The 12,670-nt window shown below is 43.5% G+C and overlaps 1 protein-coding gene across 1 annotated transcript in view; it reads left to right on the forward strand.

The window, feature by feature from the left end:
• The window catches only part of nphp4 (nephronophthisis 4), a gene marked incomplete at its 3' end in the record, with an annotated part of 350,376 nt that overhangs the window by 41,947 nt on the left and 295,759 nt on the right, over window positions 1-12,670 (forward strand). The window contains exon 5 of the mRNA XM_079557985.1: window positions 11,342-11,491. Coding sequence (XP_079414111.1) covers window positions 11,342-11,491 — 150 coding nt within the window. The remainder of the gene's footprint in view (window positions 1-11,341; window positions 11,492-12,670) is intronic.

The following is a 12,670-nucleotide window of genomic DNA, read 5'->3' on the forward strand; positions in this document are numbered from 1 at the left end:
CAGCACCCCGAGGAGCGGCGGCGGCAGGTGCTGTACCTGGCCCGGAGCGAGGATCGGCCGAGTTTGGGTGACTTTTCTTTGGCACAGCTAGCTACTGCAGGTACGAACATTTACTTCTCAGCGCAGAGTGTGTTTCTATCAATTTTGAGCGTGAAAACACTGCACACTGCATTCTGCATGAATGCTGTATGAATCCTGTACGAATTCCATTATGCTGAATTACTGCTGAATTGTGGAAGCCAAAAACTTTCTCCACAAATGGCTGGGTTGCAGGTGATGTCATATTATATAGAGGTAAAAATAAAATGTTTTTGAGGACATTTTTGGTCTTGTACACGGAGATCATGGACCCAGTGACTGATATTAATGATCATTTTTGTACTTCATACATTTTCTTTTTAGATACGACTTGTGAAAGTGTCATGCAGTTAATAGGAAAAAAATGGCTCCTGCCCCCCACTGGGTCCTCATCACATTCTAGAACATGAAAACCACCAATATCACAAATGTCACGAGCTGATGCGCTCTGTTAAGAATCCCATTAAGATGTGTTAAGTCATGTTACGAACATCACGAATGACAAATGCCATTCGTAACGCATCGTACCTATGTGTAAACCCAGCATTAGCAGCGCGAAACACAAATAAAGGTCTGTTTTTGATGACACTTTGGAACAGCTCTAAAAAGCATAATACCCTCCCTTTAAACGTAATGAGGGGTGGAGTGTCCCTCTCCTGTCCACTCGTCCTTCTTCCTGTTGACTTTCCAGCTGTTTTTTGTTGTCGTCGCTCTTTCGCTGCTATATAAAGCCAGAATCAGGTTAAAGCCGGGCGCGTCTGCATCTTGGCGGCTCGTCTCTAAAGTCCAGGGCGTGCTGGCGACGTGAGCGTGTCTGTAGAGAGGAGGGGAATCAAAAAGGCGCTGGCTGAGTCACGCTGCTTTGCTCCTTTCCGACTCTCTCTGTGACTGTCACGATAAACCCGCCCGGAAATCCAGCCGCGGTGACACTGAAGCCCTGAGTCACTGTATATTGTCACTGGAGCTTATACTTTACAAAAAGGTTTAGCTCCGAAATGTGATTGCCGTTCGCCGATCCCTTGAACCGCCTTTTTGTAAATACAAGACGGTTTCGACGACGAGGAGAGGCTCGCTTAACTTTTCTTCTCAGAAGAGTCAAATTATAGTCAGTGTTTTGGTAAAGAGTGTGAAGATCTTTATGCTTCCTCTGGGACAAAGAAACGGTCCCTGTGAGAGGTGCACCAACTGATTGGAATCGAATCGAAATTGCACTTGGCCTGCACTTATTTACCTCAGGTTTTCTGAAACTTTTTAAAGACCTCATAAAATATCCATTCCAAGTACCGCTGCGTAAAATATCTGACTTTTCAAGTACCACCAGGCCTCGACCAACAAAATCTATGAACATAAATTTATAATTTAGCACTAAACTTTAAATCAACAGCATTTCACCCCATTGACAACCCAAAAGGGAACAGGGGCACATATGGGTTATATTCATTCTAACATAAAACAAAAAAAAGTTTTAGAATAGCCACCTAAAGCAGCAGATCTTAGACATTGTTTCAGCTCTGTTTTCCCAGTTCTATTGTAATAGTGCTATGGACCTGAATGTCAATAGGTTGCGTTCACGTTCTAGACTGTGTTGATGTCATTATCTCACATGGAGGGCAGGAACCAATACAACTCTATGGTAGAGATACAGTTTATGAAAGAAACCTGTGCTGACAGAGATGACACTGGACTTTGAGACAGTTTTTGTTTCACGTGGATTGTCCCAGGAATGACATGGACCCACTGATGCACTCACCTTCAATCTCGATTATACTTTTTATAGATTGCATGAATGCTGTTTTTAAAATGTGTTTTTAATCCTTAACTGTACTGTCTTGTGATGCACCCTGGCCACGTCATCATTGTTAATGAGAATTGATTCTTAAAATCAACTGTTTTTGAGGTTTTAATGTTACAGTGTCAAAGCCTCATCAAAAACATGCCTGGAGTGGTGTCCGCCTCCATCTTACACACTAAAAAACACTAACATCTTTGGTCGCTTAAGGTGGAAAAGATCTTGAGCAAGTCTTTAAGACCAAGAGCAAATGTAAAGGGCTTTACAAGAATGCACGATCCTCTCAACTCAATGTCCAGATTCAGTGAAACACTAACAGTAACCGCACTTCTCTCAAGCTCCCTCTATCCACATTCGTATCAACATCAGGGAGGTCTGTCCTGTCCTGTCCTTTCCTCAGAGGGCTTCGTAAACCCTTTCCCAATAGGGTTTCCAAAGCACTTGGCCATATACCTTCGCTGTGAGCCACATCAGAGGAATCCACAATGTTAGAGGGATTTTGTTTGCCGTTGGAGATGGAGACATCTTGTTCCTCAGATGGAGGAACGTTGGAGAGTTCATCAACAATGACTTGGAGTAGTGTCTTTGACAGAGGTTGGGAGATGGTCATCGGCCCCTGTATTGTCACTAAGGGTGGGTGGCAGGAGAGGTAGTCTGGAGGAGGAGGTAGCAGTGGCAGCGGAACAACATCATCGCGATATGGGGTTTCTGCTTTAGTCTCTTTTAGTAGAGTCTGTTTTGCTTACTTCCTTTTGAAACAGTTTTTTTTTTCTTCTGGTAGACTTCAGCACAGCAAGTTTAACATAGACATCAGCTATTTTGATTTCAGACTCAAGTTGTTCCCTTCTCCTCCTAAGAACTGCCATTTGCTCTTCAAGCTCATGCTTTAGTGCCGCTTTTCGAACCAAAAGTGCACCTATTTGTGCTTTAACTTCCAAGCGAGCTGCAGCGATAGATGAGCTCAGCCTTTTGTTTGAAGACATTGTTTTTTAGCACTCACTCATCTCATCCACTTCACATAAAAGTTCATTCTGTAGAGTCCTTTGAGCGTGGCCATGAAAGTCCAAAGTTGGAAGCTCTGTCCGTAAATGTGCAGGACAAGCCTACCAAGCGCTGGCCTTTTACTGTTGCTCCCGCTCTTCTTTCTCTGTCCAGAGTCACCCCGCAGCCGCCTGCCGCTTTTCCTTTGATTCTGATCGAGTGTTTGACTCCTCAGATCGGTTAATATTCATGAAACACATACACAACAAATAAAAACAGTCATCCCTGCTTACCCTAGCTTTATTTCCCACACCCCAGTTTGAGTTTCCCCAAAGAGCCGGTGAGATAAAGTTTGAGCCCTTGGTTTGGCGCTGGCCTTCAGACGATCAGCTCCCTGCTGAGTCAGTCAGGCCTCCGAGTAATGAGAGCATGATAATCAAGAGGAATAATTAAACGGCGCTGCGTTGTAGCCTCGCGCTAATGAACAATAGCTCTTTCAGTCCAACGCACTTCACTCACAGCCTCAGCTACACAAGCGTATCTCCGCGAGCAAGTCTATGCAGCTGAAGCGCTGGACTCTCATGCCGTCTAATGCACATGTTCACGTTTAATTTGAAGTGAAACCCTTTTGCTAATGCTCTTAATGACGGAACAAATGCTGTGTCCATGTTGTACTTGGTAGTTGATCACCTACTGTAAAGTGCCATTTCTCTCGACTTGAGTGAGGGGCGATCCTTTTCACACCAACCCGATAATCTCCTGTCTGGAAGGTCGAGCAGGCGGTGTGTCTTTGATGAAGAGGAGCGTTGGAGCTCGGTGGAGCTAGTTTTGGGCGATGTGATTGGCTGGGTTCTCCATTAACAAACTATCACTCTTCTTTTGGTTAATAACTTTTAAGCATATGTATATTCCTCGTAGTGTAGGAGGTATTTTTAAATACTGAGTTATGTTCTTACCTTAGCTTAGACGAGTTGATGCGTAGCTGTCTGGTCTTTTTACGCGTGCACTCAATCACGTAAACAGAGTACAGACGGCGTTAGCATTTAGCCTCTCCTCTCATCGATGGATCCAAATGGAGATGAATCTAGAAGCAACCAAGCTATTCCGCGTTTTCCGTATTGAAATATGGTTACACAATCCAAGTATAGTCACACAAAATTAAACATGTTGATTTTCTAAGTGGATAAAAAGGGGAACTATATTGCAAGGTGTGGTAATATTATGCTAACGCTGTCTGTGCTCTGTTTACGTGACTGAGGGCACATGTAAAGACCAGACAGCTACGCATAAACTTGCCAAAGCTAAGGTAAGAACATGTCTCAAATCTCAATCTAAAAACACTTGGCCTATTCCTTTAATTCCTTTAACTCATTGACTGCCAGTCATTTTCAAATCAGAGAGCTCCCCTCTGCCAGAGATTTTTCAGGATTTTGACTGTTTTTTCAAGACCCAGAGAAAATGCAGGTCTAGTTATATGTCAACACGAAACCCACCAAAAGAAAGATTAGACTCTCTTCTTTCATCTAAAAAAAAGTTTGTTTGTACCTCTGTCCATTCTTTAATAAACGTCCGTAGAAAATAGGTGAAATCACCCAAAATGCTGTTTTCTGACCAAAAAGCTGAGAAAATGAAAGAGCAATGCTGCCACCTAGTGACTCAATAAAATAACTTGTAGTTCTTTTGTTGAGTCACTAGGTGGCAGCATTAGGCAGCACAAGTAAGATTTTAACACCAGACATGCTCAAAGCTTTGCTGCAGCTGTTCCCATTGAAAAACCTAATTGACGTCTATAGACGGCATTGGCAGTCAATGAGTTAATTGGTGGGCTATGCATGCACTGACAGAAGCATGATTGCACACATCTGTGCCAACCATCCATTCACGCACACACACACAAACATCATCTACCCCAGGGCAGCTGTGGCCTCAATAGTAGCTGACCATCACCAAGTATGGAGTGAATGAATAATGCAATATAGAGTGTCTTTGAATGTCCAAGAGCAAAATATTAAACAAAGACATTATTATTTTTATTATTTAAGCTTAAAGTTCATGAATAACGGTGCGAGAGAAAGTCGAGTGAATTGTAGCTTTTTCCTAAAGTCATGTTTGCAGACTTTAGCCTCAGGCCCATCGGCTGTTTAAAATGTGCGCTGGATCTCCGCTGTTAAAACGAGTTATTAACAGATGAAACACGACATTTGGTTAGTGAGAAGACTTCTTTAGACAACTATTAAAGGAGACACATCAGCTTTATTCTGCATTAATAATACTGGAGGCATTTAATTCAAAGAAATGTTAAGAGTTAAGGTATGGCTGTTGTTCCTCACTGCTAGAGATTGAGTTTGGAGATGGGAACGTACAACACAGGAGCGATCGTTCACATAAAAGCTTTTGGCCAACGCTGTGTTCGATGTATTTGCCTGTACTGACCTGGAGGCTTTTGGCTACTCTTTATGGACAGTGCTTTCTAATTCTCCCTCAGTTGGCAATCTGACAATTTCTTCTATTGTCCTTCAAAGTTGAATGCTTTTCACTGCAACCTCCTTCCACAACGATTGGTGCGTTTTTGTTTTTTATACAGCCACGTACTAATAAAGGGCTTTTTCCCTGACTTTTACTTCTTTTAATTACTAAATTGCTTACTTCCATTTTATTCCTCAAAGTCCAAACTCTAAACTGTTACCGCCATAGAATCTCTGACCTGCTGATTATTGAGACTGACCTCAGATTAATTGCGCAGCCTTCATTGAAAATGTGTTTTGGACACACTGACCTAAACCAGGCACATTCTGCAAATCCTCCCGACCTCAAGATCTGGAGATGAGCCCCGGGCAGTCCTACCAGGCTGCCAATACAAATCATTATTTCCTGTTGGTGAGTTATTGTAACTCAGACACGTGTAAGCATTGGCCCAGGAGCGAAGTGCAGTCTTCTTTTCAAAGAGTTTTATTTACTTGGTTAGTTTTACAGTTTTACAGATTCATATCATTACAGTAATGGGAACTCAAATGGAGTAGGCAGGAGCAAGAAAGCTTATGTGGACCAGCCCCACGTTCAATCGAATTAACATTCATGTTTTTTATAGTTATGCAATGTGAGGACCGTATCCTCTGCAATCAAGGCAAGGCAAGTTTTTTTGTAGAGCATAATTCATTCACCTCCCAATTCAAAGTGCTTCACAGTTACATAGAATTACAAGATCAGTCCATAAAACATAAACATTATTTACAGTAAAAAGCAGATAAAATACTGTCAGTCATATGCACGGGTGAAAATAAGTTTTTCAGCCTGAGTCTGAGGCCGCTCTCACATCCTCATGAAGACAGTTCCAGAATTTAGCTTTAGCCTCACCGTATTTAGTCCCGACTCTGGGAACCACCAGGAGACCCCTCCGTGAAGTTCTCAGGGCCCGAGATGGTTCATATGGCTTGAACATGTCAGAGATGTAAATTTACTTTGGTGCTAAAAGAGCTGTTTTAAATTCTATTCTCTGAGTGACAGGAAGCCAATGCAGAAACCTGAGCACTGGACTAATATGGCTCTTGTCAGAACTCGAGCAGCAGCGTTGTGGATGGATTGCAGCTGTGTATCCATGTGTGCTGCTGCAACTGTCCGTCTCTGCAACGTCTCCGCAACTTGGATTGATTAAATGCATGCATTCAAAGGGCCTATCTCACAGACAAACTGGTTTGATTTCAGCTCAGACTTTTTCAAGTCTCGAGGGTGGTCTCCGCACAGTCTCAAGCAGTTGTGGCAACATTTCTTGTCCTCAAACTGTTAGACGTTTCTGTGACGTCCCTGGAATGGCTCCGCTGAGATCGAACCAGTTCGTTTTCACCGAGACCACCTGGAGACTCGCTTTATCTCCAAGGGACGTGTCGGAGACTTCTCTGTGAGCGGCAACTCGAATCTCCAACTAGTCTCCAACTCGTTTAGAGAGGCCAGTGAGCAGCCGTTACAGTAGTCTAGCCCAGTAATTCTCAAAGTGTGGTCCGCCATCGCCCCCTAGTGGTCCGCGAACCCCTTTTTCCCTGACCCCTACACAGCGCACGTTGCACAGGGAGTTGGGCTGTTTTGGCCAACTCTTATCACTTAAAGTTTGATCAAACGATAAGAGTAACCAGCGCAGTGTGACCAGGGGACCTGATGCGCGGGTCATACAATTTTCCTTTGATCTTGGGGCGGGTTGAACGGCCTGCATGCTGCCGCGCGCTGTCGCTCACCATGGCCGTACGTGACTTGAAACAGTTGCATATTAAAAATCAATTTAGCTTATCCTTCCTATTTTGTTGTTTTTTCGGAGCATGTTGGAGTAGGATTCTGTTAGGTGGTCCTCAGAAAGAAATTGGAAGTTAAAGTGGTCCTTGGGCTGAAAAGGTTTGAGAAACACTGCTCTAACCTGCTGGAGACAAATGCATGGATAAGTCTCTCTAAGTCTGGTTTTGACACCGTTCCTCTGATCTTAGCCATGTTTTTCAGATGGTAAAAAGCTGCTGATTGCTTTGATGTGGCTGTTTAAGTTCAGGTCTGAGTCCATGATTTCAAACCTTTTTGGTTTTAGAGAGGGAGACAATGATCTCAGTTTTGCCTGAGTTTATTTGGAGAAACTTGTTTTGCAGAGTGTATCTACAGGCACATGTTCACCTGCCGTCAGTGACTCAGATCTGAGAGTCATCTGCAGAGTTGTGGTCGGACATTTTTGCAGTGTATTAGTTGAACCGATGGAAGGATTGAGGATTCAAAACTAAATATTCCATCCTTTGAATGGAAAACAGTTCTAAGATTTGCAGAATTTACGAATTTAGGCATTATTATTGTTATTATGTTCTGTATTGTTTGACATGCCAACTTGTATGAGTCGGGGGTGGGTGTGACATTACTCAAATTGAATGTTACCCATTAATTAAAACATACAGTGGGGAAAAAAAGTATTTGGCCAAAATCCAATACAATGTCTATGTGAAACTGACCAAATACTGTGACTGCCAGTATCACCCAGTCACTTGGTTACTCATTTAATGCAGTACTAAGCAACTTGTTTACCTTAATAAATCCTTTCCGTAGTCCCTCTGGGGGTAATACAAGTGTTTAAGGGATGATTGGGGGGTCTTTCACCCCCCCCCGGTGTCTCTGGCCAGAAAACCACAATTCGCTGCCTCCGGGTCGGAGTCACCAATACACACTAATGGACTAGCCCCACTTTCAACAGTATTTACAGCCAAGTTTGAGTGAAAACAATGATCTCTATTGTGTAATTGGATGAACAATATCCCTCTCTCCCTTTGCATTATCTGTCTGCGTAGTATTTACTCTCACAGACAATTAATAAGTAAAAAAAAGAAAGAGATGCTACGACACCTGCCGTTGCGTTTATGGCCTCTAGGGGCAAGAGTTACTTAGCACTGCTTTAAATCTATGTATCATATTGGCTCATGCTGTACTGACAAACCCTCTCTGTAGGACAGCCATAACCTTTGTTCATAATAAATGAATAACTAGGCTCGCTAATTCACGCTCGCTAATGCTAACATAGCTAGTGCTAACGTCCACAGCAGTTTATAGACTCTGCACCTGCTAAGAACATTATTGCAAGGAAAGAATGAGCTTTGCTGTGCTTCCATGTCGTCTTTAGAGTAAGAACCAGTCCAACAGCTGTAAACGGAGCTAAAGTACGCCTTTTTGTTCATGCATGTTAAGTAGCCATGTGCTCTGGGTGTGACTCAGCCCGTGGTGTTGTTTTTAGGGGCTTCATAAGCTACTTCATGTTTATGTCCCGACTGCCCGACTCTCTCTCGTGTTTCTCACCATTGACCAAAGTTTGTGGGCATTTTCTGTGAATTTTACAGCTCTGACCACCAGTCTGGGAACCTCTGTTATATGTGGCCCTTGATGTGAGTAGTTTGCACACCCCTTCACTAATACACTAGAAGTCCAATCCTGTCCAATTATTTTGCCAGTGACGGTTGACTGCGCAGGTGAACATGTGCTCTCTGCTCTCTCCTCTCTCTCTCTCGCGTGCTCGGCGTCATTGACGATGTGAGAGAGCGATGGCGGTCTCGGCTCTGCAGCGCCCACGCAGCCTCGGCTTTAACAAGTGTGTTTGTCACCGCCGCCGCGGCACGGTAAAGGAATGTGCCTACTGTACGTCAGCGCGGCGGCAGTGGCACATCCACAATGGAGCGGTGACATGTTGTCAGGTGACTCACAGGTTGAAGCGCTGTAATCCGCGCTGACGCAAACGGGCGGCGTTAGCGTCCTGCTTTTTATCTCTCGCCGCTGTAACACATGAACAAATGTAATGTGCCGCTTTGTGCCATGTTCTTTGGTAATGCAACGTGATGCGGCATGTAACTGTGGGTCTCAAACTGTGGTCTACCCAGATGCTAATCCATACTTAAACTAGATTCGAATCTCTTTGAGGTGAAAAGAGACAGATCTGTTTCTCCATTCAATATTACACAGAATTACATAATAGCAACACAGCTTTTTACAAATACAATACGACTACAAATCTGTCCCATTGCAAGTTTGGATCATTTGAATAAAAAAATGCCTGTGCGGGACTCTACACGCCGCAGAAACGGGATCAAAACACCAGCATCAGCACCCACACCTCCGCTCACACCTGCTCATCCCACCCCCGCCCCCGTACATAGCTTCGCCATTGGCCATGGGTGTCTGTCCAGCCCATGTACAGCCCCTTTCAACCCACTTTAACCCACTTACTGTGTTTAGTGTGGAGCTGGAGATATCACATAACACAAAAGTCTGGTCTACAATCTGCGTTTGGAAACCCAAAATTGGGCCCTTAGTCTAGTTCTACTCAGTTTTAGTAAAAAAAAAAAATACAATGAATTCATTTAGGTTGATAAGTGAGCCTGTTGGAAATTGGATCTGACAAGTTGTATCAAGCTTTTGTCAGACTATATGGAGTTTAAAAATGTTAAAATGATGTATTTTCCTCCCCCTACATGTTCCAACAATGTCCAAATGCGTAGAATGAGCCTAGACCTGTTCGCCACAACTGCCTCTAAAATCCTGCGCTGTCACTCAAAAAGGTGTTAATTCGGGTCCAAAGTGCCGTCATGCGTGATCTTAAAGGGATATTTCAGGATTTTTGACATAGGGCCTCATTTCCTAGTTATCCAGAGTGTTGCTGATTTCTGGAGATTCTTTTCTTTTCTTTCTTTTTTTTTTGTAATTCATGCAGTTCTTATGTTTGAAGAGTTTCGTGGCGCTAGGCTAGTGCAAGGCTAGCGCATTTCTATGGTATCATCTGCATTAAAAACAGTCTGACCCGCTCCACAGAGCACCTGAGGCAAATCACTTACAACACCAGACTAACCATATAAATGTCTGTGTTGATAGAATAATTGTTGGAATATAACTGACCTTGCATCACATGAATGATCGCATTTTGAGGGACTATTTTCTAGCAGATCACTCCGCCGCTGCGTAGCTTATACAACCACGAAGCTATGCTGCTCGAATATAAGGTGTTTTAAATGCAAAATGGTTAAAATTATTCTATCGACACCAATGGCCGCTGGCTGCCCTGCTTTTTGACCACAAACGTGGGGGCCGCCATTGCTCCGCCGTTGCTGCAGTACCTCCATATCGCCGCTAGGCCCCCATTGAAAAGCATTGGACTTTAGACACGTTAAAAACTACTTTAAAGCCTGGTTTCAATTGTTTCAACACTAGACTAGGCTAGATATCCCTCCTGAGATAACGCTGGGTTAATCACAATATATGAAACCAGGCTGGTTTTCGTAATATGAATTTTTGAAATCTCGTACTTAATGAGGCTCGGACTGTTAGCATTGGAGCAGCGCGAGCTACACGTCACGCAAGGGCCGAGTCTACGGTGAAAATCCCGCCCGTATGTCCTTTTTAGGAACATGCTTCGTCAGAGCTGGGGAGGGGGAGTCTGTAAATCCGCCATGAATTGCCCCACGGCCGTGGTCATTCTGGTAAACGGGGAGGAGTGAGCATAAGACGTCCATTTTTTTCTACAGTCTATGATCGACACAAACATTTATATAATTAGTCTGGTGTTATAAGTGATTTGCCTCTGCACTGTGGAGCGGGTCAGACTGTTTTTAATGCAGGCTAGCTGATATCTTAGAAATGCGCTAGCCTTGCATTAGCCTAGCGCCACGAAACTCTTCAAATATAAGAACTGCATGAATTACAAACATAATATCTCCAGGTACCAGCAACACTAGGAAATGAGGCCGTAAGTCAAAATATAGAAGGTGCAGCTACACGTATGACCTGAGGTGGCAGTAGTGAGCACAGAAATGACCAACTTGCATCAAGTCCCTTTAAAGTTATAAATGTCCACTTTTAAGACCTAGTTTGGTCCCAGTTAAGGCTGGTTCAATCATGTTTCCGACCTCGTTCAAAGCCAGTTTAGTCCCAGTTGAGAAGAGGAACTCTGTGTGTGATTGTGACCTGCGATTCCAAATGTTGCTGTTTGTTTTGCAGACCACGGCGTCCTGAGAGCAGTGGAGGGAGCCCACTTAGACTGTGCCCTGAAGAGCCACTCGGCCCTGGCCTCGGCTCTGCATCTGTTCCCAGAGAACGTGCTGCTGTCCGGAGACGAGAGCATCCCAGGACTGCTGGACTCCCCCACAGGTAAAGCAACACACCACCTACAGGCTGTTTCCAGACGGCCAAACTCAGAATGTTGAGATTTCATAGATTTAACCACAAATGTTAAATCTGAACTGGCACATTTACTATCTGATCTTAGACAGAAATGACTTCAAAGTGCTTGAATTACCGGAATTTCTGCTGGTTTTGAGTAGATTTGGATGAGTGTATTGCGAATAGATCAAGAAGGATTTAATCAGCTTAAAATAAGAGAAAAACTTGTGAAATTTGTCCAAAATGTTACAGGCAAGAAAAATGCTTGTTTCTTGGGCAAATATATTTCAAGACAGTCCAAACCTCAAACTCAAAATCACCGTTAAATGTCTTGATTCAAGCACATTTCAAGCCGTTTGTTTGAAATAAGATGACATTTTTCCGAGTGTAATTAAAATGGTGTTGAAATGGTTTAGATATCGCACATCCGTATCGCATACCGGTAAGTGATCAACAGTATATTTTTTCACACTGATATTATTTTACATGTGCTACCATGCTCATGCAGTACTTTTCTCCGACTGTAGGCTTTTTATATTCACCGTGGTCACATGTAGAGTCCAATTTGACAAGGCTAAAGATCCGACTCTGAACCAGTCTGGTTTCTGTTGCGTGGGAGTGGCTCCCGGGCCAGCAGGGGGCATGACTGTGTGCACCCTTTCTGGTCAACCTTTGGCTCCTATTGGCTTGTTGCACGGTATGGCTATGCTAGTTCCTGAAGTTGTGAGCGTTAGTACTTCCTGTCTGTATTCTTTTCCTGGAATAATAACCATATATGTGTGTGTGTGTGTTCAAATCTTGATGTAGGGTGTAGCGAGTTCAGAAGAGACACCGGTGGTCATAAAGGATTGATAGTTTGCCTTGAAGCTAAAGGCTAACATGCTATAAAAAACAATTTAATAAAAGGCACTATTTCAAATTGTATAATGCATGAAGTTAGCCTTTAGCTTCAAGACAAGCTCACTGATCCTTATAAACATAGACGTCTCCTCTACGGAAATATTTACACTGTACAGCAACAGTGATCATTTACCAGGAACTCACTGTCCACCACAGAACCTCTAGGAAATATGATGACTCGAACGGGTCTAAGCTAATCTTTATGGAAATTAATACGAACAGGAAGTAGTAGCGCCCCCAACTTCAGCTCAGAGGAACTAGCGTAGC

Source organism: Gobius niger (assembly GCF_951799975.1).
Source record: "Gobius niger genome assembly, chromosome: 6".
Classification (NCBI taxonomy): domain Eukaryota; kingdom Metazoa; phylum Chordata; class Actinopteri; order Gobiiformes; family Gobiidae; genus Gobius; species Gobius niger.